The 27,739-nt window shown below is 59.5% G+C and overlaps 3 protein-coding genes across 9 annotated transcripts; 2 read left to right on the top strand and 1 right to left on the bottom strand.

Annotated features, from left to right (window-relative positions):
• Nucleotides 1-68: 68 nt before the first annotated feature.
• LOC138686542 (procathepsin L-like) lies at nucleotides 69-5,148 on the top strand. Of its 3 annotated transcripts, none has more exons than XM_069790276.1 (8): nucleotides 69-725; nucleotides 2,806-2,931; nucleotides 3,093-3,215; nucleotides 3,469-3,618; nucleotides 3,872-4,096; nucleotides 4,184-4,352; nucleotides 4,557-4,671; nucleotides 4,877-5,148. In XM_069790276.1, exons 2-8 carry the CDS (start codon nucleotides 2,815-2,817, stop codon nucleotides 4,974-4,976), a joined length of 999 nt encoding a protein of 332 aa, XP_069646377.1. In that variant the 5' UTR covers nucleotides 69-725; nucleotides 2,806-2,814; the 3' UTR covers nucleotides 4,977-5,148. The 3 variants fall into 3 exon arrangements, with proteins under 3 accessions (XP_069646377.1, XP_069646375.1, XP_069646374.1); XM_069790274.1 differs by having other exon boundaries at nucleotides 69-742; XM_069790273.1 differs by having other exon boundaries at nucleotides 69-742; nucleotides 3,872-4,352.
• A 792-nt stretch (nucleotides 5,149-5,940) lies between these two features.
• On the top strand, nucleotides 5,941-10,149 carry MYDGF (myeloid derived growth factor). Its single transcript, XM_069790278.1, has 6 exons — nucleotides 5,941-6,123; nucleotides 6,967-7,017; nucleotides 7,751-7,812; nucleotides 8,142-8,223; nucleotides 8,825-8,897; nucleotides 9,269-10,149. Exons 1-6 carry the CDS (start codon nucleotides 5,968-5,970, stop codon nucleotides 9,346-9,348), a joined length of 504 nt encoding a protein of 167 aa, XP_069646379.1. The 5' UTR covers nucleotides 5,941-5,967; the 3' UTR covers nucleotides 9,349-10,149.
• Nucleotides 10,150-12,112: 1,963 nt separating this feature from the next.
• Nucleotides 12,113-19,923, bottom strand: TNFAIP8L1 (TNF alpha induced protein 8 like 1). Of its 5 annotated transcripts, none has more exons than XM_069790279.1 (2): nucleotides 19,689-19,923; nucleotides 12,113-13,570 (listed from the first exon to the last, which is right to left on the bottom strand). In XM_069790279.1, the coding sequence occupies exon 2, from the start codon at nucleotides 13,566-13,568 to the stop codon at nucleotides 13,008-13,010; it is 561 nt and encodes a 186-aa protein (XP_069646380.1). In that variant the 5' UTR covers nucleotides 13,569-13,570; nucleotides 19,689-19,923; the 3' UTR covers nucleotides 12,113-13,007. The 5 variants fall into 5 exon arrangements, with proteins under 5 accessions (XP_069646380.1, XP_069646381.1, XP_069646384.1 ...); XM_069790280.1 differs by having other exon boundaries at nucleotides 19,700-19,923; XM_069790283.1 differs by lacking the exon at nucleotides 19,689-19,923 and adding an exon at nucleotides 17,652-19,289.
• Nucleotides 19,924-27,739: the final 7,816 nt, after the last annotated feature.

The raw sequence follows: 27,739 nt of genomic DNA, 5'->3' as shown, positions 1-27,739 counted from the left end.
GCAGTGGAGAGAATATTAAATCCCTGATGTTCCTCGGGGGAAGCATGATCCAAGCAATTGAAGATGCAGGGTGGAGAGTTGGGAATCCTGGGCCGTGTTCTTGGCTCTGCCATTAAGGCGCTGCATGACCTTGAGGAAGTCAGACATCTCGTGCTTGCGAATACCAGCCTTGGCGCTGGAGGTCGGTACCTCACCCAGCACCCTGACTCCCTCTGATGACTTAGGGGATGCAGCTGCTCTGATCCGAGCGCTTGCAGCTCTGATCCCACGCTAGGACACACAGAGCTGCTTTTTGCAGGTGCTGGGCCTGCCTATGCTTGCCCTCTCTGGAGCTTAAAGCTTACAAAACCTGGCCTTGCTGTTTGCCTTTCTATATGGGAGTCAGGCATTAATTAAACTGCTATTAAGTGCCCTGAGGATGCAAGCTGGAGGCTTCTTGTTTTAAATGCAAAGCATCTTGCAGCTTGAGTATTTTGCTCTCTGAACATAGATGTGAGCATATTTGTTGCCCCCTTCTTGTCCCCATGCCCAAATAATTGTCCCAACTATTGCAGTTGTGGTTTAGCTTCTGCTACGCACCCCGTTGAGTAACCCCTGGTGCAGCTTTTGAGGTTGGAGGGGCGGAAGGGGACGTAATGGAGGAAGTTGCACATCTCTGAAATTTCCTTGAGAGAGATCTGCAGACAAAAGTTGCTCCCCTTTCTCCCGACCTTCTTTAGAGCTGGGTGGGTGCCAGTGGATGGTAAGAAGCTTTATTTTGCAGGGTTTGTTTCTTTTCAGTCTTTAAACTGCTTTTTCCTGTCCCAAAAGAGCAAGTGTTTCTTAAAATGTCTGCAATGCACTCTTAAAACGCTCTTGTCTAGAAGAGTTTACAAATCTGTCAGCTCCTTTGATCCTCCAAGCTTGCTTCTGAAGCTGTAGGATTATTCGATGCCATAAAAAGGGGTTGGTTTTCTTCTTTTGGGGATTGAGAACCCTGAGAGGTATTAACTGGGAAATCACCTACTGCAATCCTGAGCTTTTCAATATGTAAGAGGCTCGGTTGGGGATTGAAATACAAATTATGTGGGAGGCCCCCACCCAGCTGTCCTGTGGGAAAGGTAATGGGAGTATGAAGTATGGTGCAGCTGGGTTCATGGTATCTCTTTCAGATAGAGGATTTGCAGCTGTAGCATGAAGTTGAGTTAATTTCCTGAGTGAGCAGTAATGGCTGGAGGAAGCAGCGGGTGCTGTTAACGGGTGCCGGGGAAACCGGGCAAAAATGACTCTTCCTCAAGAATTGGGACTCAGCATGAGAGTGGCTTGGGAGGCATTTCTCCCATGAAAACCCAATATGTGGGGCTTTATTTTTAGGCGGAGGATGTGGAGGGAGAACAGATGTTCCAGATGACTTATTTTTAAAACAAAACACTGCTTGAGCTACAAAATTAGCTCAGAAAAGCCACTGCTTGCCCTGAAAGATGCTCGAATGGAAAACTTTCCACCATCTCCATTCCCAAAACACATGGAATAAAGGTGCGACAACGGCTCTTGCTCTGGGAAAGCCACATCAGTGGAAACTCTGTGTTCGGTGATTAGGGGTGTCTCAGGCATTTGATCTCTCCTCTGCCGAGGCCCTGCCGTGTGCTGCGTGGCTTTGCGGAGCAGCACCCCCAGAATAACTGAAGTTGCTCAGAAATACCAGGGTCCATCAAAGGAGGTGTGGGGCGTGCGGCAGCGATGTGAGGAAGACAAATGGCTGCGGTGGAGGGGGGCTGGTGGTGGCAGGAGCCGAGCTGGGGCTGGGGGAGGGCTGCGTGTGTATGCTGCCAAAAAGAAAGGGTGTAAACTGATACTGGAAAATCCTCACGGAGGGATTCTGGTGAAGCACGTACGCATGGGCGTCCCGCCTTCGTGCTGGGACAGATGCAAGGCTTCAGTCATTGGTATGGAGCGGCGGCTCCTCCGCCTCCCCACCTCTGTAGAAAAAACTCTTATCTCTGGTTCCAGATCGAGCCCCTTGTTCAGAGGCTGGTGCAGATTTCTGCTGGCTTTCAAGTGAAAACAGCTTCATCCTGGCCCAGCGGCTGCGGCTCTTGCTCCGATGGTCTGTTCTGCTTTGCCTCGAGTCCCAAAGCTGCTCTGGGTTGGAGCCGGGAGGCTGAGTTGTAGCCAGCGAATGTGCAAACCTTGCTGTGGAGGGGTCTAGATATGACCCTGCCTTCCCTGCTCATCCTTTTGTTTGGGGCTAGATCCTGCTGGGTGTGGAGTTGCCGAGCAGGGGTGGTTAGCTGTGCTCCTTATCGGTGGTGCAGGGAGAGCTGCTGCAGGAGGGGATGCTGCTGTGGGAAGGAGAGGAGAGGGACGGTCCGGTGACAGAGAAAACCAGCAGGTTTTGCAAATAAAAAGAGTGGGAGAGGCCATAGGGAGCGTAGTGGGGCAGGGAGGGGGGCAGAGCCAGCATCGTCCCTGCCATTCTTGCTGCCCTTTGGTCTGCGTTTGCCTCCTTCTGCCGTCCAGGCTCTGCTCTCTCGCGAAGCTGCTTGTTCCTCTCCTAAAAAGGACAGTTAAATGCCACCCAAAGAACGGCTAAGACCTCCTAAAGCTCCTGTCAAAACAGCAGCGTGGCCACACAAAAGCTGATTGAGCTGAAGCAACCAATGTATGTCTCTTCCCTCTGGCTTGGCCGCTCTGTTTGCATTTCTCTGCCTCCTCTAATCCAGGCTTGGAAGGACTTGTCCTGCTCCCAGCCCGTGGCCCCAGCTGGTAGCCATGGGGCTCAGCCTGGGGGACCCCTCTGACCCCAACTCTTGCCGATCCCCCCAGCTGGGTGCCATGGCCCTGCGGCTGGGGCTGCTGCTGGCCCTGCTGGGCTGCACTGCGGCACCGGATCCTGCCCTGGAGGAGGCCTGGGAAGGGTGGAAGAGCCTCCACACCAAGGAGTACCCAGGGGTAGGTCCTGCAACCCCCAGGCCTCCCAGCACGTGCTGGAGCCGGCTTTGGGGTGGGGGGTCTCACCCCAGAGCCACCCACGTGCACCCACCCCATCCCATGTCCCCATTCCCCCCGGAGGGGGACGTTTCTGATCCTGCTCCTGCTCTGCCTCGTGGCAGGAGACTGAGGCTACCCGCCGGGAGGTCTGGGAGAAGAACCTACGGCGCATCCAGCAGCACAACTGGGAAGAGTCGCAGGGGCAGCACGCCTTCCGCCTGGCCATGAACCACTACGGGGACCTGGTACCTACCGACGTGCCCGACATCTTCCCCGGGGATCCCTCAGGGCACCCAGGGCTTGATCTGGGGACTGGGGACCTCTCGATGCCCCCAGGGCTTGATCCGGGAACCGGCTAACCCCAACCTGCTCTGTTGGGAGCTGTGGGTGCCCCTGGGGCTGGGCTGCTTCCCGGGGGTCAACCAGCTGGTGGGGAGCTGTGGTGCTGCCGGCCGGGCGCTCGTGGCATCACCTGAGTTTTCCCTTGGTGACCTGCAGACGGACGAGGAGTTTAACCAGCTCCTGAACGGCTTCACCCCGGTGCGGCAGGAGAAGCCAGCACCACTCTTCCAAGTGTCGGCGGCCCTGAAGACCCCGGTGGAGGTGGACTGGCGGGCGAAGGGCTATGTGACACCCATAAAGAACCAGGTGGGTGCGGGGTGGGGGTCCGGCTAGGGCTGTGTGGTGGGTGCCAGGAGTCTGGGCAGCAGAAACAAGCAGCAGCACCCTCCCAACCACCAAAACAACCCTCTGGGCAACCCAGAGAAGCAGCTCCTGTAGTTTTGGCCGCTGCAGTTTTGCAGCTGAGGAGCTGGAGAGCAGCTCTGGCGGGTCACGGCATCCCTCTCCGGCAGGTTTTGGGGCGATGCCGTGACCCCCTTGCTGTCCCCATCTCACTCAGGGTCACTGTGGGTCATGCTGGGCATTCAGTGCCACAGGGGCCTTGGAGGGGCTCGTCTTCAACCGGACCGGGAAGCTGACGGTGCTGAGTGAGCAGAACCTCATCGACTGCTCCCGAAAGCTGGGCAACAACGGCTGCCACGGCGGCTACATGACCCGCGCCTTCCAGTACGTGCACAACAATGGTGGCTTGAACTCGGAGCACGTCTATCCCTACACGGCCATGGTAAGGGAAGGCAGGCGGCCCCGGGGACACGGCAGAGCAGTGCCAGAGGGTCCCAGCCCCGGTGTCACTCTCTCTCCCTCCTCTCAGGACACCTCCAGCTGCCGATACAACCCCCAGGACAGGGCGGCCAACTGCTCTGCCATCTGGCTGGTGGCCCAGGGCAGCGAGGCGGCACTGGAGCAGGCAGTGGCGACCGTGGGCCCCGTGTCCGTCGCGGTGGATGCCAGCAGCTTCCACTTCCACTTCTACAAGTCGGGTACTGTCTCCCTGTTCGTGGCACGGATGGGTAAACTGAGGCAGGGCTGCCTCACTGCAGGGGGTGGGCTGCTGAGCCCTTGTTGAGCCCCAGAGTTTTCCCAGGGCACCCAGCCCGGGGGAATAGGATCCACCACCCTGCTTTCATCCGGAGAAGAAGCGATCAGGTCCGGCCTCCGGCTCACCCCAGCTCTGCTCTTCCCAGGTATCTTCAGCAGCATGTTTTGCAGCCAGCAGGTGAACCACGGGATGCTGGCCGTGGGCTACGGCACGAGCCAGGAGCGTGGGCGCAACGTGAGCTACTGGATCTTAAAGAACAGGTAGGGGCCGAGGGTGTCCTCCCAAACCTGCTGCCCCTTTCACCCCCACGCACAGCCTGTCCCCCCCCCGGAGCTGCATGGCAGGAGCATCCCTGTCCCACAGGGTGCTCTGGCTCCCCTCCCCGTCTCGCTCGCCCTCCCCGAGCAGGGCCGGTTCTCCGTCCGTGGGAACACGGATGTGCTTATTCTCCATCTCTTCCTGCAGCTGGTCAGAGGTGTGGGGCGAGCGGGGCTACATCCGTCTGCTGAAGGGTGCCGACAACCAGTGCGGGGTGGCCAACCAAGCCAGCTTCCCTGTGCTGTGAGCCAGGACGTCCCTCCCTCCTCGGGTGTCTCTCCCTGCCCTGGCTGCAGATCCACGACTGTTTCCTTCTGGAATAGGAGCTTTTGTTTGTGTGTGGTGAGAAGTAATTAAAAGTGGCGTGGCTAATCGCTCTGCACCTGCAAACAGTGGCCGGGCAGGGTTTGGTGGCTGAAGCAAGGCTGATGCAGCCGGTCCTTTTCCTGGTGGGAAAGGCAAAGCTCCTTCCACATGATGCTCAGCTTTCTCTGCGTCTTTCCTCCCAGCCCGGCCATCTCTTTCCCCTCCTGCGGCCCCTTTTCCTTCCCTCTGAATCCCAAAGGCCGCCAGCCAGGCCTGGATTTTCTGGCCGTGACTGCAGTTCTGCCCAACCCGACGGGGGCCGAGCCAACAACGCTGACCCCGCACACCCCAGCTCTTTTAAAAATAGGTCTTTACCCCATTAAACCCGCGTGACAAAGCAGAAAATGAACCTTTTCCCCCATCCTGCTTTTTATTTCCCCTCCCAACCCCCCGGGTTCTGAATAATTTGGGGGATTTAGTGCCACGCACGCACAGCCCACAGCAGCCTGGAGGGCGAGTGGGGGCCAGGCTGGGGTGCGAGGGGCTGCAGGGATGGGGTGGCACGGCCCGTGGCAGCCCGGTGGCAGCGTGGGCTTCCCAAAATATCCCAAGGCTGCCCCATATCCCCCCTGTGGGGAGCAACCACGCAGCAGAGCGTGGGCCCTGGGGCACGGGCCAGGGGGAGACTGCTGTCTCCGTGTCTCCATGTCCCCTTGTCCCACATCCCAGTGGCTCCTAGTCCCCCTGTCCCCACGGCTCCTTGTCCCAGCGGTCCCCTGTCCCCACGGTCTCTTGTCTCCAGCGCGGCCCCCAAAGGGTTAACCCGCCCGGCCTCCCTGCCCGCACCCAAGATGGCCGCCGGGGCGCCCGCTGAGCGGCCGCGGCCCGTATTGACCCCTCCCGCGCGCCGTAGCCCAGGCTTCCTTTACAAGATGGCGGCGCCCAGCGGGAGGAGCGACCGGCGGCTGTGGGCCGCGCTGGTGCCCGCCGCCCTACTGTGCCTGGCGGCCCAGGCAGCGGAGGAACCGAGCACGGCCGACTTCGACGTACGGCCCGGCGGGGAGGTTCACTCCTTCTCCCGGAGCCTGGTGAGAGGCGAGGAGGGAGAGGGTGAGGGTGAGGAGACGGTACGCGCCTCTCTCTGATTGGTTGAGGGGCACGTCGCTCTCGCTTCCCGCCACGGGGATTGGCTGCTAGCGAGGGAAGGCGGGACGTGCTGGTGGCTGGAGCGGGGCGGGGGGGACGGGGGACACGACCCAGCCTCTGACGGGGGCAGGGGAGGGGGTCCCCAGGGGGAAGGGGGTCCCCGAGGGGGGGGTATTCAAAGGCAGGAGGCTCCCAGGGAGAAGGGGGGTCCCCAAGGAGGGAAGGAGCCCCCAGGGAGAAGGGGGTCCCCAAGAAAAATGGGTCCCCAGTGTGGGAGAGCCTGCATGGTGAGGAGATCCCCAGGGAGGGAGGCTTGCCATGGGGAAGGGGATCCCCAAGGGGGGGTTCCAAAGGCAGGAGGTAACCCAAGGGGAAGGAGGGCTTGTCAGGGGGAAGGGGGTCTTGAAGAAAGAGGGTCCCCGTGGGAAGCAGGCTCACCAAGGGGAAGGGGCCCAATGGAGAAGGGGGTTGTGGGTCCCTGGGCCACCCCAGAACATGAGTCCTCACCCCAGCACCACGGGGTCCTGCTGACACCCCACGGGGGATGAGGCCTGCGCGGTCCCTGGCTCTGTCTGCGCTCCACGCAGGTCTGGACTCGGACATGGTGCATGCTCCTCCTCGGTCACCCCCAGGGTGAGACCACCGGGGGCTGCACCATGCCACTGCACCAGTAATTCTCTCAGGTATCCCCAGATCTTGCATCCTTGCCAAGAAGTGGCTGATGGTGAACAAAGAGAAGGTCCTGCTTGTGCGAGGCTGCTCATCGTTTTCTTCTCTTCTTCCAGGGGGATTACACCTGCACTTTCACATACTCAGCTCAGGGAGGAACAAACGAGGTGAGTTGGGCAAATATTCGAGTGTTTCCCTTATGCTCGGTCTCTACGGCTGTACAGAGTGAGAAGCTGTTCAAGACGATTTTGTTTGTGATGAGCTGATTCCAGGGACCAGGAGCTGTGAGGAAGGGTGGTTGCACCGTTTCCAACGCTGTATGTTTGCAAAAGTGACTTGTTGGATTTGCTCCCTGAATGGAAGCATCTTTTGTGTGTTGCAACGATGCTGTGGTTTGTGAGGCCATGACATTTGAAAGGCTTAACAAATCTCTGGGCTGGATGTCTCTGGAGAGCAGGGAGTGATATTTTCATAGCCCAACTGGTAGGAAGGACCTTGTAGGAGCAATTCCTGTGTTCTTTAGGAGGCTTGAAGGTTTTTTGCAGCTTGTATTGCTGCTGCAATAAGTGCTGTGCAGATACACAGCTTGTACTTTATTATCTGCCAGTGCTGTTAGAATCGGGTCCTTTTCTTTTAGCGTAAAGGGAAATGAGACTTTGACTCTTTTCTGCGACTGTACTAATGAAATTGTGGAGAGGAGAGGGCAAGGAGGCCTTGACCTTTGTGCAACACAAAGTAAAAGGGGCCGTCGGCAAGTGTTGTGTAGTTATGTTGTGCTATTTTAGAACGGTTGAAACTTGTCATGCCTGCAGCTGGGAGGGGAGGTGACTGGCCTCAGGGGTGAGCGGGAAGTGCGAAACTCTTACCCACGTTAACTGTTTGGACCTTTCCCCTCTGCAGCAATGGCAGATGAATATTGGAGTCAGTGAAGACAACCTGCTCTTCTCCTGCTCTGTCTGGAGGTGTGTTCTTTAATCCCAAATTCTCCAAGGCAAAAGCAACAGTAAGGCAGGTGGGATCTGGGCTAAGGACCCTGCCTCCTGGCTGGGTCTGCCTCTCTGCAGGGCAGCACCAGAGGGCTTTCCTCTCCCGAGAGATGCTGCGACTCTGGGTGGGCTCTTTAGCCAGGTGGTGGTTTGTAAATGCTGTGTTCTCCCCTCTCTGCCCTCCTCACTAGATGGAGCTACAAGAGAGCCGGAGGTGGCTGTAGAGGGAAGGAGGCATGAATCCTGAGCTCATCTGCACCTCCACCCTCTCTGCCGATGTCAAAGACTCTGCTTTCTTGTTTCAGGCCCCAAGGGAAGTCTTATCTCTTCTTTACCCAGTTTAAAGCTGAAGTGAAAGGAGCCAAGATAGAGTATGCCATGGCTTATGTAAGTCCCAGCTGATCACTTGGAAGCAGGCATGTGGGAGGCTGCTATAAAACATGAATTGAACATGGAAAACATTTATTAGAAGTCTGTGCAATAAAATGTACTCCGCCACATCCCTAATTAGAGAGTGGTGGCAGTGAGGAGAGTGGCTGCAGGTAGGCTCTCCTGCGCCATTTTATTTCTGCTCCCTCAACACCATCGGTTTGCTGCTGGCTTTGCCAGCGTTGGTGAGTCCAAAAGACACCATCCTGCCAGGGTGCACTGCACAAGGGGAATCTTGGTTTGTCTCAACAAATTGCATGTGATGAAGTAAATAAAACCTCTTCTGGTGCTTTTGTCTGGTTCATTCTTCCGTTTCCCAGTCTTCAGTGGTGAGGCTTTCAGTCACCCGAAGGATACAAGTTTGTGCTTTAATAGGAAATGGAAAAATAGCCAGAGATTTTCCTTCAGATTTCCTTTGTGCACTTAATTCTTTCAGTTCACATTATTAAAACACGAATTCGTTCTTTTTCAAAATGTGCTGTTGTTTGTTTGTTTGCTTTAAATACAGTAGCTTCTTGGATTGCCTCAACTGCTTAAACCTTCTTCCTTCCCATTTCAGTCTCAAGCTGCAGTGGGTGGACAAAGTGACATCCCCTTAAAACAGGAAGAATTTGAAATCACCGAAACAACAGGTTTGTGACTGAGAGAACTATGTGAGAAGGGGGCTGGTTTGGGAGACAAGCCTGGCTGTCTGCCAGGAGATGAGGATTTAAGCTTAATGCAGATAGGTGACAATGTATAGGAGGACAGCGCATGTTATGGAGCCAGGGGTACAGTGCTCTTGATCCATAGCTGGCAGCAGGATTTTGTGGGTCCCGTTCTGGTGTAAATGTTCAATTAGCTTGGGGGAAGAACGGGTTTATCACAACATGCTTGTCGCGCGCATGAGAAGGAAGTGCAATGCCCGACTTGCTGGCTTTATCATCCTGGAAAGGAACCAGCAGGGCTGTTTTGTTCATGCCTTACCATCTGTTTATCCTATGCTTGTTTTCTCTCTTTCCAGTGTCTCACAGGGAAGGCAAGTTCCGTTTCGAACTGTCCAAACTCATGATTGTAGCAAAAACACCCCGTGACGAGCTGTGACCCTGAGGCCAGTGTTGGGCCGGGTGTTTTGGCCAGAAGAGCATGGCAGATAAAGAGGATTACTTGTTAACTGCGGGTTTTTTTGGTTGGCCAAACCTTTTATGTTTTCCATATTGAAATGTGCTAGGGTCCAACACAAATGGGGCTTGGAGGTGTTAAGACAGATGCATTCTGTCTTGTGTCAGAGTAACAATGTGCTTTGCAGCTGGAAACCTCCTCTGAGACTCCTGATCTGCAGCCAGCCATTCTGTCGCCCGCTTTCTGCTTGGTTGATCTGCTGAATATGGTAAAGCTCTCCTCGAACGGGGGCTCCTTATCTCCCTTGCTAGGAAGAGCAATGCAGAAAGATAAGTGGCTGGATTTAAACATGGTTTGCTGAAGGAAAGTTGTTAACTCTGTAGTCTCTGGAGGGGAGACAGGATTTCTCTCTCTGCAAGCGTGACAAGAGGAAATAATTAAATTGGGTGGGAGGGGGAAGGAAGGGATAGAGTTGGCCAAAGCTATTTGACTCCTTGTTGAGTGCGGCTACCGAAGACCATCGCTGGCTTTGCTGGGGAGGATGTTCTGGACCTGCCCTAGTGCAGAGTGCGGGCTGGGATAACTTGACATGGGGAAGGCAGAGCTGCTTATTCTGACACAACCCAGGAATCAATCCAAGCAACACTTTCATGTCTCAGTACAGCTGCAGGACTATTTTCTACGTACAGAAGTGATTTTTTTCTTATCTAGAGTAATTACAGTGAGGGAATGTGGAATTCCTTTCCTGTGTAAATACAACACAAATAAAGAAATAAAGCATAACGCTCTGGCCTCAGTTTGCTCTGCTCTGTAACTCCTGCCTTCTCCAACTGGATGCCCAGCGAGTGGTGTGACCCTCAACGTTTGCTTGGCCAGGAGGAGCCGAGATGCTACACAGGAGTTTGGAGGCTGCAGAGGGTTTATGGGGGTTCTGCCCCCCCAAGAGGAGTCCCAGCATGTGAGAACAAGGCTCCGGCTGTAAGTTTGCATAACCCAGCACTGTCATGATGAGTGCTTTTGATGCCTGGTAATGGTTGTGGTTGTTGGTAGCTGCTTTGCCCATTTTGGCGGGGGATTCCTGGTTTTTTGGCAGTCTGGGGGTGCTCTGCACTGGGGATTTTACAAGCTCTGTTTTCCAGGCTGTTCCTAAATGCTTCTTTCTCTGCTGTGCGGCTCCTTCTAGATCTGCGGATCACCTGCAGGGCCCAGGAGTGTCCCCAGTGTGCTCCTACCTGAGCTCCAAGCCACATTTAGGGTGCCGATGTTGCAGGTCTCTGACCTTTCTCCCTGTTTAACCAGTCACTTGGAGGGAACCAGACCAAAGGGAGTTGAAGGGACTTATTTCCCAGACTTGGACAGCCAGAGTTGGGATGGGAAACCCAGGCCATAAGATGGCTCTTCTAGCAGGGAGTGTGCTCTCCAGGGCTTCCCTGGGACAAAAAGGCAAGAGTTGGGGAACAAGGTGGGTGTTTGCACATGGGGTGTGGGGGAGAAGTTTCAGATCAGACACCTACACGCGAAGGAAAACTGGTGCCGGGCATTTGGTGGGTTAAGCGTGGTCCTGGGATGTACAAAACCCTGGGGACAAAGGGAACAGCCGTGAGTCGGGGCTCATCTGAGCAGAGATGTTTCATGCAATTAAGGAGCATCTTGCAGCTGATGCCAACAGGCACCTCGAGAACAGAACAGCAAAGAGTTTCTGGCTGTCAGCGCAGCAGCCGCTGCCACCGCATCCATCAGCCCCGTTCCGCTTTGCCTGCTCGCCGCATCTGCTGATAACTCCACCGAGCTGTTTCCAGCTCTGGCTCCTCTTCAGCACATACCTGACAGCTGCCGTGAGCCCGTGGGGGGGAGATGGGAACGTCTGTTCTCGAATGCCGCGCACCAAAGGCCGACTTCACCCTGTGCTCCCCGAGGGACCAACACCTCGGTGGATTTTGGCCGCCTTCTCCGCGTGCACCTGTAAATGTGCTTTACCCCCCACCCCGAGCTGCATCGCGCAATTAAATTAGCTGCGATAGCTGGAGCTGGGCCTATGAAATGACAGAGATAGGGGCTTTATTTCTTTTATTTAATCTTTAAGGCTGAAAGTTATCAGTGCCTCAAGCCAGCGGTGGAAAGGGAGCAGCAAATGGGAGCCTTGGAGCTGCTTTCTGCCCACGAGCGTTGGCAGCCTCCCGTGCCTGGAGACATTCCATGGAACAGGAGGCACAAGAAGGTCGTGGAGATAAGGGCAGCTGAGATTGTGTGGTGTCTTGTATGCTAAAAGGGCAATTTTCGGTGTTCAAAGGTGAGATCAGCGTGTTGGAAGCGGGCCACGGCTGGTGCATCCATGCTCTGAGAGCACAACGCTTTTACAACGTGCCTGTATTGAATTCTGCAAAGTTGCCCGTTGCTTTCTGCTATCAGGGTTGTGCTTTTTTAGCTCCCGCTGTGCGGTGAGGGGACGCACAGAGGCACGTGTGGGTGTCTGCGTGGGAGCAACATTTGCTCCCCCCCGGGACCCCAGACCTTTACTATCGGTTTCTGCTGGGTTTTGCACCACGTTTCCTCCCACCAGTTCAGTGCTGGCTGTGCAAAGCCAGGAGCTGCTGCGCCATGGAGCAGGGGCAGCCTGGCTGGCAGCGATGCCAGGGGATGGAGAGTAAAAACTCCAGGTCACAGAGAGCAATTGCCATTTAAAAGACAAAACCGACTGCTGGCAGCACTCATTTTATCGCTGTCAACCACCTTTGTAACAACCGCATGGAGCACCCAGGCCAAACAGGTGAGTTTATTTAAATAACTCATCAGGGCTACAGAGTTTGCTAAAAAATAACAACCAGAACTCAGTCGAGGACACATAAAACGTATGAAATCCTAGGGAGAGCTTTGGACAACCACCGAGGAAGGCATTGGAGCCATCACAGTGGTACCGTCGCGGGGGGAGCTGGGTCTTGGATGAAGGGGTGTACCTGGGACGCAGGGACGGAGCAGGTTCCTCCAGCTCCCTCCCTGCCCTGAGGGACAGCCACTCGCCCAGGTGAGGTGGGATCCTTCTGGTCTCAAGGACTTGTCTTATAGGAGGCCAAAACCCATGCTAGCCTGCAAGGTGCAGAAGCACCTTCTCACGCTGGGCAGCACAAGTCTGGACCATGATTTGCTCCCACCACGTCGTGGAGCTGCTGAAAGACAACCATGGGGCTCCACAACCCTCCGGTAATAAGGTCTCACAACCGTTCATCCAAGCAACTGCCCGCTCGCTCAGAGACACCTTAGAGGTGTTAGGCACCGCGAGTCTTTGGTTTGGTTTTCCCCGAGGAGGGTTATGATAGAGTTCAAGGTGAGGAGTCCAGTTCCTTGGACTCTGAGCTAAGAGCACTTGGTGGGCAAAGGAAATCAAACTATACAGCAGGAGCCCAGAAGCCCAGGATCACCTGGAAAGGACTCAGCTGAGCACAGGGAGGGGTTTGCAGACCCTGGGCAAGGGTTAGACAAAGTCAAGAGGTTCAGTCTTTTGTAGAAATGAGGAAAAAATGAGTTAGCACTACAGAGAAGAGGACGTCAAGCCTGGTGATGGTCAAAACAGACGTACGTCCTGTCTTCAGTCTCACAGGATGCAGAGTCTGGCAATCACTGCCAATGGCCCATCTTGGCCAACTTCATATGTTGTCCTCTTCTAGCATCTTGTTAACCCCTTCGCAGATCCTCTTCAGGTGGGTGCGGTAGGGCTCGGACGGCCCATAGAGAGCCGAGAGGAACTCATAGTCCGCAAAGTGATTGAAGACGTGGTTGATGCGGGAGTGGGATTTGGCCGTCAGGTGGCCGTTGACGGCCTCGTGCAGCAGGTCCCGGCACTCCGTCAGCACACCCGACATGACCCTGCGGTCAAAGGTGAAGTCTATCTGGTGGAAGCTGACAGCTGTCATGGCCAAGGTATGCACCTTCTTGCGAAAACGCTCCATCACCACCAGCTCCTCAGGGTTGAACTGCCCGTTGCGGTAGAGCACGCCCAACTTCATGACTATCTTGATGAGATTTTTGATGATCTTCTGGGCCTCTTTGCGGTTGTGGGTGTACTCCTTGGTGGCCCGGTAGAGCTCATCCAAGATCTCGCTGCTGGTGTCATCAATGAAGACGTTGGCTATGGTCTTGGTAGCCATCTTGCTCAAGAGCTTCTTCTGGGCCTGCAGGGCCAGGTTCTTGGTGCTGAAGGTGTCCATCTCTGCAGGGGGAAGAGGCACACACACAGTTCAGCCTATGCCCTGGATCAGTCCCCATCCCCTCTCCTCCCCACGCCGCCTTTTGGGAGGAGAAAGAGCATCTCTGGCCAACGGCAAGACCACGAGGAGCTCCTGGGTGCCAGGGCAGGCAAGAGCTGAGCTCACGCCCCAGATTTTGTTGGTGGGATGAGTTACAGGGTGTTCCCACCTTCCTTCCCCCGAACTCTGGGGAGAAGCTACAGCGCAACGGGCAGCGTCGGAGGCGAGCGAGGTCTCCCTACCTGAGCATCGCCTGCGACCCTCCACCCCCATCTCCCCCCTGCGACCGGCGCCGCCCTCCTCCCTGTGCAGGAAGGACTCTTGCCTCATCATTTTAACATTTTTTTTTTCTTCCTTAAAACCTGACTCATTTCCTGCAGGGTGAGCTGGGGACAATCCAGGTGATGACTGAGTCACCTACTGCAAGCAGCACAGCCACGTGCTGGCGTACAGCCCGGCGCCCGCTGAGGCCAGAGCGGCACGGCCGGTTTGCAGCACCCACTAACGTGCGTTGAAGCCCTTTTTTCCCTAACGCTGCCTGCCCCGGTACGCCCACACCGTCAGAGCTCAGACTCGTTCTGCCGCCGTCTCGGCTTCCTCCAGAGCTGGCACGAGCATCGCACAGAGGTGAATAATTCGGCAAGCCAGAAACCTCACCCCTTGCTCACCTTACAGCCCGACTCCCTGCACCCCGGCGGGACAAAATCAATCATCCCAGGCAGATTACCAGCTTTAAAAACTGCTGTGAAATAAAACGCCACCGACCCTGGAGATGCATCTTGCCCCGGGAAATCGCAGAGCTGCAAATCATGGGGAGGCGAGAACAGCATGATAACAACCGGCTCCCGCGCCAGGATGGATGGGCAGAGATGGGGGTTGCTTATACAAGAGCTTGCAGGTGGCACGGTCAGCCCGGTAAAGCGAGAGCAGGGAAGGGATGGGATCACGCTATAAATACATCACTAGGGAGGGGAGAAGAGCTATTTAAGCTAAAAGATGCTGCTGGTGTGAGAACGGATGGGGATAAATCGGCCGTGGATGTGGAGAGGAGAGGAGAGACTCTTGTCCGCAGCCCCGTCGGTTGTTCTAGCGCAGAACCGAGTCTGTCCCCATCGCGGGCAGCCCTGCGGACCCCCCTGGCCAAGCCGCCACCCAGTCCCAGACCCCTCTGGGAATCCTCGATCCAGCTCCTACCACTACGGAGCACACTCCGGGGCTCTCCGGAGCAAACCCCGGCTTCCCACGGGGCTTGGATACCCTGCTGCGGCCAAGGCTCTGTCTCACTGCAGCCGGTCGTGCAAGGGCAATGGTGCACGGGTGACGGTGCACGGGTGACGGTGCAAGCTGAGCCCCGGATTCCCTGGCATCATCCAGACGCCGGCACCCTGAGCCCGAGGGCGGCCGAGGCTCTGCGAGGGCGTGAATTAAGTGAGCAGTAACAGAGCTGCCGTCACCGGCGCCGCACGAGCTGCTGCATGCAGCTTTATTTACAGCCCTTAGGAAAAACACAGAGGTTTGTAAGTATTTCCTTCGATGTGAAAACATTGATTTTTGCCAGCATGAGCTTCGAGCTGAGGCTCTCGCGCTTAATAAGACAGAAATGACAAAGCAGAGGCTGCTCTCGCAGAGCTGTCGGCAGCTCCCAGGCGGGTCGGGCTCATTTAACGCCGACAGCCCCTTGCGCGAGATCCTGCCGGAGCCGAGCCCGGAGGGACAGCCAAGATGGGCAGAGGCAACGTGGCTCCATCTTCTCTCCCTCGGCTGTAAGGGGGACTCGCTCTGCCCACAGCAGGCAGCCTCTTCCAGAAGGAGCAGAGCTTTGCCGTGGTGTGGCACCCTGGAAGCCCCCTCCCTCGCATCCCGTGGCGGTTGTGGGGTGCTCTGGGCTCCCTGCCGGGAGCGGTGCCCGGATAAATAGGAATTCCCACGCCTGAGCTCTTCGTTGGGCGACCGCAGCCATAAAGCAAGTGCAAACTCCACCTACGGAGCCCATAAAAAAATAGGAAGCGCTGGCTCTTGTGAGCTGTCCCACGCGCCCACAGCTCCCAATTAGCGACTGTAATAACAGATCAACCCTCCGCTCCCGGCACTGAATAACACCTGGCTGCCCCGCAGCCATCTCCTGCCGGGGACCGGGGAGATGAGCATCGCTCGTGAGGGGAAACTGAGGCACGAAGCAGGGTGGGGCAGGGTGAGGTCTTTCCTGGACCCCAAAAATGCGACCTACTCCTTCTCCAGCACCCATGGGCTGTTTTGCAGGTCGCTCGCTGCAAACCCCAAGGAAACCCAAGCTCACCTCCCGGTACGTTCGCTCCCGCTCAGCACCGGGCCGGTTAACCCGGCACCCTCCGCACCACGCTCTGTCCCACCAGGACCTGCTGACTCAGCACCAACTGGGAGATTTCACTGGAACGAGCCGTTTTCCTGCTGGGAAGGGCCCCGCGACCCCATTGTTCATGGAGGGGCTGCTATCGGCACACGGAAGAGGCAAGCCTTGCCCCGACGAGCAAACTCGAGACCGAAATAAACCACCCCGTTTCCTTCCTGTCGCTGAAGTTTCCAGCCCTGCTCAGGGCTTGTTTCCCCCCCCACCTCCTTCTTCTTTTTAATGAAAACGCCCTCAAAAAAACAGCTTCATCTACCGAAAAAAAGCAGTCGGGCGTTGCTTTCACCGAGTCCCTCCCTGCTCCGGAAGAGCACGGCGGGGTTGTGGTCCCAACAGTGGCTTTGGGGACAGTCACAGCCCTTTTTTGAGGGGTTTGCCACCCATTTTGCAGGTTTTGGGGTGGGGTTTGCAGCCCTGAGCGGTGGCATGAGGGCTCAGTTGAAGGCTGGGACATCCAGATGTCCCACACGAGGTGGGGATGCGGTGACACAGCTAAAGTCCCTGCCCTGGGGACGGACACGTGCCAGCGCCGGGGCACAGCAGCATCCCAGCCGCGCTGTCGCAGGGCAGGGGAGCCGAGGGCCAAATCCAGCACTGGCAGAGGACAGGCAGCCCTGCCAGCACCTCCACCGGCAAGTTTGGTGTTCTTCCCTGCCGGGCCGGCATCCACGAGCATTTCATCCAACACCCGGCTGCAACCTCAGCCCCCATCCAACAGGGACCCCCATGAAACATCTCCTACACCATAGCGGGCGCAAGCAAGAGCAGAATCCAGCCCTCTCGTTAAAAAGCATCAATTAAAGCTCCTGTCTGGGGTGCGGGGGGGGAGCAGAACATGAGACCTTGTCTTCCTGCCAGCACCTGGGGCTGGTGGCGCCGGCACGTGCCATGGCAGAGCCACCGCGTGAGCGCCAGCTGGCAGCTCATTTATGGCAGAGGGGCCAAATCCAGCAGCGACGCCATCCCAGGGTTATTTCCACCTTCCCTAAAGACCCCTCTCCCCTGACCGGGTACACACCAGCGGCTCTGTGTGCTCGTGTCCCCCCCCGTCCCCAAGCCCTCCCCAGCTCCCTCGGCAGCGGGCTGAATATTTCATACGGGAAAGCAAAAGCACTTAAATAATTTATGGGGCAGCGCGGAGCAAGCGTGCGGCGCGAGGGGAGGGCTCTGCGAAGCTCCAGCTGAGAGCAGAAGCACCTCTGCCTCCTCTTCCTCCTCGCCAGGGCCATATTAACTTGTAGCTGTTTTGCTACAAGTTTCCTCTGACACAGAAGCATCGTCTCCCCAGTTGGGGTAAACATTTAATGGTGGAGATCTCCCTGGTTTTCCCTCTATCCCATGTGCCGTTTCCTCCCGCTGCTCCAGAAAACGCCCCTGCTCTGCACCCCAGCATCCCCAGTCCCCCCGAATCCCCGGCCAAACGCCGGGGGGGTGGATGGGATCCCGCTGTTCCGCTCTCCGTCCCCCGGCATTGCCTTCCACCAGCTCCCCATGCCTCCAACCCCCATTAATTAATTAAACCCTGCTGCCGCGCTGGATTACAGGAGACGGGTCGGAGCGCCGGCGCGGCACGGGGATGTAACCGGAGAGCCCAACCGCCGTCACCAGCCCGTCCCCCAACCATCCGTGACCCCTCCAGCTTCCAGACCCCATTTTACCAGCGCTGGGGTGGCAGAGGAGGAGGAGGAGGAAGGACGCACGCCGCCTTTTGCAACAGCCGTCCCTCGCACGTTGCCATGGGTGCAAACAGCACCGAGAGCCGCCAGGTCCGGCGCGTGTGTGCCGAGCAGGGTGAGGCCGGGGAGGAAGCCACTGAGTAAACACCTCGCCGGAGGAAAAACTCATTTCTTGGCAAGGATGGCAAAAATCGCGGCCAGCACGGCTCCGGGAATGGGATGCTGCGGGGAACGCTGGCATCGCCTCGGCCGGGCACCGCATGGTGCATCTTGCTCCGCTCGCTCTTGGCGCTCGTGCCGGCGGCGCTGCCAAGCGCTCGGCCATGTCCCCATCATTGTCCCCACCATCTCTGGCACTGGGATCTGGACTCCCCTATCCCATAATCTCCTTCCCGCAGGTGCCCGCGCCGCGACTGCAGCCTCGGCGCGGGCACCTGCGGGAAGGAGCAGAAGCTTTTTGGTTTCTCCTTTGCACCAAATCCAGTATGCACCGATGCCTGGGAACGCCGATCTGCCCCGGCAACTCCAACGTGTCTGTGCAAGGACGATCCGAGGGGGCTCTGGCGATGCCAACCCCAGGCGTAGGTGGTGAATCCCGCCGGCGCTTCCCGTTTGCCGGCACCGCGTGGGAATGGGATCCTGGCACATGGAGGGGTGCCGACCATGGGTAGTCCGGCACAGTGATGGGGGGGTGACACCCCCAATGCAATCCCGGGGTGCTGCCCGGTGCTGATTCGGGATGGGGGAGCTGATCTGGTGCCATATCAAGGAATCCCCCCGGGATTACCGTGCCCCGGGGGGGGGGAGGCAGCTGCAGCACAGAGAGGAGGAGGAGAAGAAGGAAGGGGGGGTTATTTTGGAGCATCTGTCTCGCCTTCCATTTCCTCCTTTTCTTTATCGAGCTGCCATCAAGCCGCTCTCTCTGGCAGCAACTTCCTTTCTCCTTTGCTTGGAGCAGACGGAGGCTCAGGAGACTCGTGGGGAAGTGGAAAACAGAGACAGGGAGGTGGGGGGGAACTGAGGCCAAACCGCCGTCCGTCTGTCCGTCTGTCCCGTGGCGGGGGCCTTGGTACATCACATGCTTCCTGCCTGGGGATCGGCGAGGACAAAGCCGCTCCAGGAGGGGAGAAAAGCTCCGTGGGACAATTTGGATCCGGTGCTGGGCTTGGGGTCGGCAAAGTATATTTATGGCTCAAATGCTTCCCCGCTCCGGAACCGATAAAGCTTCGGCTGGTGGGAGCTGGGAATTTTTACACCCAACTCTGTTGCTCCCGGTAGGATCTGGCCTCGCCAAAGGGATCTGTCTCTCCAGGAATGGAGGAATTTCATCCTTTAGAGCCCAGGGGACGGGCAGCGGCCGGGTGAGGAGGAAGGACGGGGCGATGCACGAAGCCAAGTGCTGCCATGGGGCACCCGTTCCTGCCCTCGCACGTGGGCTCCGGAGACGTCCCCGTGGCGGGGGGCTCCGGCGCCTTCTCCAAGCTCCCGTTAGCCATCGCCCGCTGGACCCGGTGGCGTTTCAAGCCCACCCTCTGCCCTCGGATTTCCCACGGGGTTTGGGGGGAGATCGCCCTTTCCCCGTGTTTTACCCGCCTGGGGAAACTGAGGCACGGCCAGGCGCTCCCGGGCTCTGCCCACCCAGCAGCTCCCACCCCTCGGGGCTCCCCAAACTCTCGGTCCCCCCAACACCCCGGGGGTCCCGGGTGGCCGCGCTGCCCCGTGGGCCGGCCGGAGCCGCCGGTTCCCGGTGACACCGGGGTGGGGGGGGGCATGAGGAGTGGGGAAGCACGGCCGATGCCCAGCGGGGGCTGCGCTCGCCCCCCGGGACGAGAAGCTTCGTCCCGCTGCCGGTCCCGGAGTGAGAAGCACGAACCGGGCCGGTACCGAGCACCCCCGCCCCCACGGACCGGGGGAACCGGGGCGGGGGGGGGTCGAACCGGAAAGACCGGGGGGAAAAGTGGGGGGGGGCGATCCCGGCAGCGCTGCACCGGCGGGCAGCAGAGCCCGACCGGCCCTTACCTGCTGCCTACCTCGGGGGAGCGCGGCGCCGGGACCGGGGCTGCTCCGGTGCCCCCCGGTGGGACGGGGCGGAACGGGACGGGACGAAACGGGACGGGGCGGGACCGGGCGAAGGGGGTTTCTCTTCCCCAGTCGCCTCTCCCCTGCCCAGGCTCGGTGATGCCCCCGGTGCCCGGTAACCCGGCGGGTCCGGGCCTCCCGCCCGCGGCTGCTGCGAAGTCCCGAGCGGGGCCGGGCGCGGCGGCGGCGGGGGCGGGACCCACGGACGTTGTCAGCCAATGGCGACGCGGGGCTTGCTACGAAGCAGCCAATGGGAGCGCGCGGTAGGAGGTGTCCCCCCCCCGCCTTCCCCGAGGGTGGGAGCGGGACCTGGCGGTCCCGCCGGTCCCGGTTGTGCGTGGGTCGGTCCCGTTAGCGCGGCGTGGATCAGACACGGCGTTACCGGGCACGGGGGCCTTCCCTCGGGTGTGTACGGAGCCGCGTGGGTGGTGGGGACGCGGGTGGGTGCGAGGGGTCCCGCGTGGGGGAGAGGGTCACGCGTGAAAGCGGCGTGGGACGCTGGCCGGGTGCCGGGGGAGCTTTGGGGATAGAACACGGGAGGGCGCTGGTAGACCGGGCTGAGCGTGGGCTGCACCGCGGGGCGCCGGGGGTCCTTGCAAAGTCCCCCCTCGCCCACACGTGGGGGTCCTCGGGTGTGCCACGGGGATACAACACCCCTGGGAAAGGGGAGGGGGGCGTGGGGGGCCGCGGGACGCCTGTGCCGGTACCGACAGCCCCGTACCGGGCCCTTTTCCGCCCCGTTCCCACCCTTCACCGGGAGCAGCATGCCAGGGTGTGCAGGCGGCTGCTGCGTGGGGGGCTCTGGGGGGGGAGATGGGGCTGCCCCCAGACCCTAAAACCCCCACCCGGCCCCAATCCACCCAGCACCGCCAGTACAAAGCAGGGACGGGCATCTTCTCTGCTTGGCCGGGGGAATGTGGGGGCCTGGCGTGGTGGGTGGCGGGTGGCGGCAGCCCCCATGGTGGGTGCAGGGCCGGTTTGTCACCGGGGTGTCACGGGAAGCCCCCCGAGCCCGGCAGCCTGGGCCCCGTTGCCAGCTGATGTCGGCCACGCAGAAAGGTTTTTAAGCTGGGGTGCTGCAATCGGGGGGTCATGACCGTCTGCTCGTCCCTGTGCCGGGGACCCCACGACCCCCGCGGTCCTGCCGAGCCATGCCGCTGTGCCGAGGTTTGCTCCCCAGACTGTCGGAGCATCCTCCTCCTCCTCCTCCTCCTCCTCCTCCCAGCTCAGCGGGAAGGAGCCACCGCGCAGGATCCTAATTCCGAAAGGTGGCATTAAACAGTTTAAAGGTGGGATTTAAAGCAGATTAAAGTCTGGATTAACCAGAGCCTTGACTTGAATCTTGGTCTCACGCAGTGGCTGGGAAGCGAACGTCAGCCCCCCCAGATCCTCCCCAGCCCCCTCCAGCACTGCCGTCCCCCCACCCCACAGCGGTGCCCGACGCCCCCAGGACATCACCCGTCCCGAGCCCCCGCTCCTGCCGCCGCCGAGGATTTGCTCCGGGCCCCACGTTGTGCTGAAACAGCCGGAGCAGCTGTTGCCGCTCTCCCGAACAGTTGCAGCGTCAACCTGCCCGGCATAAATCACCCTCCCGGGCTCATCTGTTCCTGGTGGCCACTTGCAGCGATGGGAAACAAGCCGTTAGCCGGAAACAGCGTGGCACGGGCCTGCAGGCTAAGGAGACGGTGATAGATTGGGGTGGAGGGGGTGAATGGAGCCGGGGAAGCACCGGCAGAATGTGGCAGATTCCCACTGGCAGGGCCAGCTTCTACCCAGCACCGTGTCCCCATTGCTGCCCCGTCCAGTGTCCCCATGGCTATCCTGTTCTGCATCCCCATCGCTGTCCCATCCCATGTCCCCATCGCTGTCCCATCCCATGTCCCCATCGCTGGGGCATCCGTGCACCCCCCGCCGCTGTCCTCACCCCTCTCAGGCTGTTGCTGAAGGTGCTGCGGAGGGTGATGGGATGGACTGGGCGTGTGGGGGGCATCCTCCTCCCCCCAGTATACCCCCAGTGTGCCCAGCATGCAGACCCCCACTTCCTATCTCCAGCCCCTCCCCAGGAGCATCTCGGGGACGGTCCCCTGCATTGCACAGCTCTCCACCTCACCGCCAGCCCCGGAGCCGGACCCCAAATCCTCCTGGGGTCCCAGCAGCGGTTGAGGATGGTGCTCAGCTGGGGACCATACTGGGGCTCACCCCAGCAAAGCCCCATCCCTGCTGGGTGGCACCAGGCGCTGCCGGCGTGGATGGAGCAGCCGTTGCTGAACAGCGGGGGATGAGAGCTGGCGCTGCACGAAAACAGAGAATAAAAAAGAGAAGAAACAGGATCTGGGCCAGCTCGCGTGCTGGCTCTCTCCCCCCTCCCTTTCCTCCTCTCCTCCTTTCAATGAAATGAAATGATGCTTTGCAAGGGCTCCTCTCCCGCATGCTGAGCATCACCCCGTGCTCGGGGAGGTTGCACATCTCATCCCGCTCCCTCTCGCACGGTGCATCCCGCCTCGGTGGCCGGCGCACGACCAGTGATACCAGCCCTGGCTGCTCCCCACCTCTGTGGCCCCCAGCCGGCTCAGGGGGGGCTCCGCTCTGGGTAAGGGGGGAGCATCCTTAGGCAGCACCTGAATAATTCACGAGAGCTCAGCGAGAGAAACAAGAGCCGCTGCTCACCGGGTCGCAGAGGAGCGCTGGGAAGGGCACAGGAGCCGCTCTCTGTCCTCCCCTTCGTCCCCAGTGTCACTTTGTCATGCTGCTTCAAGGACCCATCTCCATCAGCCTCGCGAGCAGGTTGCTGGTGGCACAGCCATGGCTTCAAGGGGACCAGGTCCCCAAGAGCACCCCAGCACCACCCCCCCGCTTTGCTGAGGTGGGGACGGGGTGTCCCCAGCACCCGCGTCACCTCAACGGGACGGCACATGCCAGGCCCCAGCAGCTCCTGGGACAGGGGATGGCATCTCCCCCCATAAAGCCCTTATTGTCACCGGGACACGTGCAGGGTGGGGAAATACCCTCAGAGGGTGCTGAATCCCCCAGGCCCTTCCCGTCGCCAGCATTTTGCATTCCCATTGCTCCCCTCCCGCGCCCCGCACAGCTGCGCCTCGCCACAATGGCCCCTTCTTGCCGCGTTACCGGCACCGGCTGTGCCGCCTCAGCCCCTTCCCCACCACCGACCTTCCCTGCCGGCAGCCGAGGCGGAAAAATTCATCCCTGTAAAAACAAAATCCATCCTGGCAGCCACCGGCTCCGGAGGAGAACCACGAGCTGGGGATGGTCCCCCCAGCACACACTGGACCAGTTATCCCAGAGATGCACTGGGGTATTTAGCTGGCTTTGGACAGGGGGAAAGGGAGTGCGGAGACGTCACTTAGGGGTGCTGACAGCTTTAGGTGCAGCACCCAAAGGGTGGCCGGCAAGCCCACGGGGCTGTCCTAAAGCCGTGGGGACAGGCTGTGGCTATGGCAGGACCATCCAGCTCCTGCATCCCAGGGAAGTGGATGATACTGGGACAGGGATGAGGCTCATGCCCGCCTGGCCCAGGGCACCCAGGGGAGAGAAACCGCCATGGGAGACAAGGATCCCTTGGACCCACAGATGTGTTTTCTCTCTGCCACGACCCCACACCCGGCTCCCGCAGCCTCCAGAGGTGATTTTTCAGGAGATGCTGGCTTACTTGCTCTCTCCTCGCTGCCTCCGGATGCCACGTGCCGCTGCATGCAAAACCGGGGCATCGCCAGCACCGCAGCCCCTCCTGAAAGACTGCGGAACCCATCTGAGGTTATTAAACCCTCCGGGGATGGAAGCAACCCAACAAACTTCATCAAGGAGGAGATAAAAATAGGTCGAGCTCGGCGCTGCCATGAGCATCCTGGTGGCATTGGTGTCACCCTGGCAGGACCCAGGGTGAGGTGATGTTAGTACTCGGGACTGATATTTAGGAGTTGCTCCCTCTGCACCCTGGGGATTTGCTGGTCCCCGGGCTGCCGTGACACCCACTGTCAGTAATCACAGCCGTATCCCAATCCCGCATGTCCTCTCCCAGGGGTCCCGGGCCAGAGGACCCCCTTCCCGGACTGGGAGGGTGCACCCAGTCCCAGTGAGTCCCCCCCAAAGGGCTTGTGCTTTGGTTTTGAAAGATTTAAGGAGCTGCCGCTGTAAGGACCGGCTCTGCGAGGGTGGCTGCATCCGTGGGGCCGGATCCAGGCAGGGGAGGGTGCAGCCCTCCAGGGATGGGGTTTAAATGGGGACCCAGGATCCGTTGAGCCGGAGGGATGACACGGAGGGTGCTTGGTCACGGGGTGGGGGGGCATCTTTGGGGTGGTGGGTGCAGCCTGATGGGGCTGGGTGCTGATGGGTGTCTCCGAGGGTGGAACAGGACGCGGCCATATGAGCTGCACCCCAATATCACCTTGTCAGCATGCACTGGGGGAACTCTAGGGGCCAGTTCCCATCCCAGGGATTTAACCCCTTTGCTCCTCGTGCTCCTTTTTGCTGAGCCCCCCCCCCCCCAGAGCAAAGGGGTATCATGGGTCCCCAGGGCCACATCCCCCAGCAGGGCAGTCCCCACCAAGCAGCATCCCCTGCCACCCATCCTGGGTGCTCCCCCCACTCCCTGCTGCACATCTGGCCCCCATGCCACAGCTGGAGTGGGTGCCTTCTGCCTCTGTTTGTTCACAGTACAGCGGCTGTGAACGCCGAGACTCGTTAGATAATTAAAGCTCGGTGGAAGCTGTCGTCAGTCAGTGCCGCTCCTCGAGAGGCTGCTGAGCGCTCCCGGGAAGGGATGGAGGAAGATGCTCCTGGGGAGACACCCTTGGGAAGGGGCTCTTGTGATTAACCCCCTTGGGAGGAGGTGAAACACCATCCCCATGTTGGGGACACCGTGCCACGGCCCGATGGCATGTCACCGTCTCCACCTGAGAGTCACCCACTTACCTGGGCTCGTTAGCCCCATGAGGGTCAGCGAGGCTGAGCCCTGGCTGCTTAATTTGGGTCTGGGGGCTGCTGAGAGGGACCCCAGTGCCAGGTGACATGCTGAGCCGTGCCGTGCCGTGCCACGCCATGCTGTGCCGAGCCGAACGCAGGGCCCCGGGCATGCTCCGGCTGCGCCGGCCGGGACAAAAGCAAATGTAGGTTAAGCACAAAGCGATGCGGCTGCCGCACACGGAGCCCACTTGGCCTCACCGAGGGGGGCCGGGGCAGGAGCCCACCGTGACCTCCCGCTGCAATTAGCTAATTGCTTCGTATTCCTGCGCGGGGGCTGGGGGACATGCTATTATCGCTCCCTGCTGCACTCTCCCTGCGCTAAAGGCACCCTGGGGGACACTGTCCCCTCCCTGCCTGTCGTCCCCCCCCCCGCTCCGCTGCAGTGCTGGGGGAGGGATTTGGGCTGGAAGGAGGGGGAGCACGTTGCCCCCCAAAACCTGCTGTCCCCAGCCCGGCTGGATGCTGCGTCCCTGATGTCACCTGCTGGGGACAGTGGGGACGATGCTCTTACTAAGCACCAGGGATGGATCTGGTTTTCCCCCCAGGTTTTGGGGGTGCCCTGCTGCACCCCAAGGCTTTGGGATCTTTCATGGCCAAATTCTGCCCTACCCGTTGAGTGGGAACTGGTAATATCCCACTCAGGTGGCACCTGGGGTGAATGTGGGAGTCTGTGACATCATCACAAGCCTGCGTGACAAATTACATCATCAGACAGAGGGGCCCCTTGTTATGTCGTCTAGCCAGGCAGAGGGACCCCCAGCCTTTTGGGTAATGGTAGCGAGGACAGGGGGGCGTGGGGGCAGGCAGGGTGCTGATGACATCATCAGCATGATCCATGACGTCAGATGGTGGCAATCAAGAGGGGGCAGAGAGAGGCGTCCAGGCAGGCCCCGCTGGAGCGGCACAGGGGTTGGCCAGAGTGTGGAAGAGGAGGACGAGGAGGAGGAAGATGCTGGCCCCGTGGAGCGGTGCCCCCAGCTCGTGGCCGCAGAGCCTTTCCTTGTGCTGGTGACATATTGACTGACAATTGTTAATCAAGTGGATTATTAATTAGCAGAAGAAGCCAGCTGCTTAATCCTCCCCATCCTCGGCCGGGCTCGGAGCCGGTGTTTTATGCTAATAGAGCCTGTTATCACAGCGCGGTCGGTAGCCGAGGCCAGGGCTGCCAGGAGAGCGCTGCGGCAGCGAGAGCTGTAATGGCAGATTTAATCAGACGGAACGTTTTGCTGAAGCCGACTGCACCCCACGCCTCCGCCGACCCGGCGTGCCGCTGTGCCGGGATCCGCCACTCCGGCATGCCGGGACACCCGCGCTGGCCCAGGGCATCCTGCTGCCGGCAGAAGGGAGTGGTTTGCATCCATGCTGCCAGCCCTGGGGCTCCGGTGATGGCCTCACCCATCGTGCGTGTTGGTGACCCAAAACCTGTGGGATTTCACCCCAAAACTGGTGGGTGTCACCACAGGACTCGCCGTGGCACGGCGGGATGGGCAGCCGGTGGTTGGGCAGCCATCTGTGCCATCTGGGCCAGGCAGGTGGAGGTGACATGTGCGTCACCGGTGCCACGTGTGTCCCCAGCTGGGGGGACCATTGCACTGGTGGCTCTGCCACGGAGGGTGCGGGGTGCTGGGGACCAGCATCACCCCGACCTTGCCTGGGGACCAGCATCACCCCGACCTTGCCTACGGGGATGTCACCCCCCAAGAGAGCTGCTTGGGCCACGCACGTGGCCTCGTCCCCGCTGTCCCCACCCCAGTCAGCCTGGGGATCCCGGTGGGGGCCACCCCAAGGCCACTTGCCTGCCAGACTGGGGACAGGCAGAGGGGGCTGGGGACCAACTCCTCCATCCCCATCTGAGCCGACGCCAGAGCTGTCCTCACCGCAGCTGCTGCCATTTGCCGGATCCGTCCCGTGTTTCGCTGCCTTGTCTCAGCCATCTGCCGAGATCCCCACGGCCGGGGGGGGTTCAGGTTTGCTCACCAAATCTGTACCCACAGTGCCGGTCCCATGGCATCACCAGGATCTGGGCTGGGAGCATTTTGTTCACCATTTTGGAGCAGACGATTTAATTTTGGTGCTAATCCCTTCCAGTGCCGGGCTCACTTACCTGCGCGGCTGTCGGCGGAGATTTCCCATCCCTAATTAAAGCTCGGTGCGTGTGGCGGAGATTCCCCGGGGACTCTTCCCTTGCCTCCCCGTTTCCCGTCAAGATCAAGGGGATAAACCAATGTTACCGGGAAAGTTAACGCCAGCAGCAGCCAAGGGAAGCGGTGACAAGCCCAAGCCGGCAGCAGCCATGGCTCCGGAGGTGAATCCTGCCTCGGGGTTTGGCTGGATGGAAGCAGAGGCTTAGGGTTCATGACACGAGTTGGGCAGGTCTCAGCCCAGCACCGAGCCCCATCCGTGGCAGCTTCTCGTGGCTCTTACTGGGTGCGTGGTGTCACCAGACAACCGGGTCCCCCGGCCGAGTGTCCCCAGGCCCTGTCTCTGGAAGGAGGGGAGGTTTTGGGGTTCCGCAACCCCTGGTGGGCAGCACCCTCCGTCGGGATGCCACCGCTGCCTCCCTTTCCCGCTCGCCGCGTGCACCCCGAAATAAACCCCTCGTGGCCCAGAACACCCCACTGACCCCCGGCAAGGGGCACCTGGGCTGGCACGAAGCCTGGCGAGCCGGGAGAAGGGAGCCTGCACCCAGCGAGCAACCAACCCCCCCGGCATCTACGCTCGCTCCCGGCTGCCAGCCAGCTGCCCGCGACACCAGCCGGGGTTTGGCAAGAGGGGGGAGGCACAGCACCCAAAAACCCACCCGTGGGGTTATTTCCCAGGCCTTGGTGGGGGGATGCGTGTTGCAGGCAGGGATGCTCCCCGCTGCCTGGCACGGCTGCTGCCTGCTTAATTGCGCTGAAAGCACAACAGATGGCAGAATGGCTTCAAGATGTTCTTTTGCAACATTTTGGTGCTGCCGGGCTCCTTCCCTCGCCTTTCTCCAAAACAACTCCAAGGAAGAAGGTTGGGAA

This window comes from Haliaeetus albicilla, chromosome 8 (assembly GCF_947461875.1).
Source record: "Haliaeetus albicilla chromosome 8, bHalAlb1.1, whole genome shotgun sequence".
NCBI classification, from domain to species: domain Eukaryota; kingdom Metazoa; phylum Chordata; class Aves; order Accipitriformes; family Accipitridae; genus Haliaeetus; species Haliaeetus albicilla.
Note: the sequence above shows the minus strand (reverse complement) of the source record. Positions and strands in the feature narration are given on the sequence as shown.

Coding starts and splice junctions, on each gene's coding strand:
- MYDGF (XM_069790278.1), top strand. CDS start 5,968: ATGGCGGCGCCCAGCGGGAGGAGCGACCGGCGGCTGTGGGCCGCGCTG. Junction 6,124..6,966: donor ACTCCTTCTCCCGGAGCCTG/GTGAGAGGCGAG, acceptor CTCTTCTTCCAG/GGGGATTACACCTGCACTTT. Junction 7,018..7,750: donor CTCAGGGAGGAACAAACGAG/GTGAGTTGGGCA, acceptor TCCCCTCTGCAG/CAATGGCAGATGAATATTGG.
- TNFAIP8L1 (XM_069790283.1), bottom strand. CDS start 17,994: ATGGCCGAGCGCTTGGCAGCGCCGCCGGCACGAGCGCCAAGAGCGAGC. Junction 13,571..17,651: donor CCTCTGCCACCCCAGCGCTG/GTAAAATGGGGT, acceptor TTCCCCCTGCAG/AGATGGACACCTTCAGCACC.
- LOC138686542 (XM_069790273.1), top strand. Junction 3,216..3,468: donor TGAACCACTACGGGGACCTG/GTACCTACCGAC, acceptor GGTGACCTGCAG/ACGGACGAGGAGTTTAACCA. Junction 3,619..3,871: donor TGACACCCATAAAGAACCAG/GTGGGTGCGGGG, acceptor CATCTCACTCAG/GGTCACTGTGGGTCATGCTG.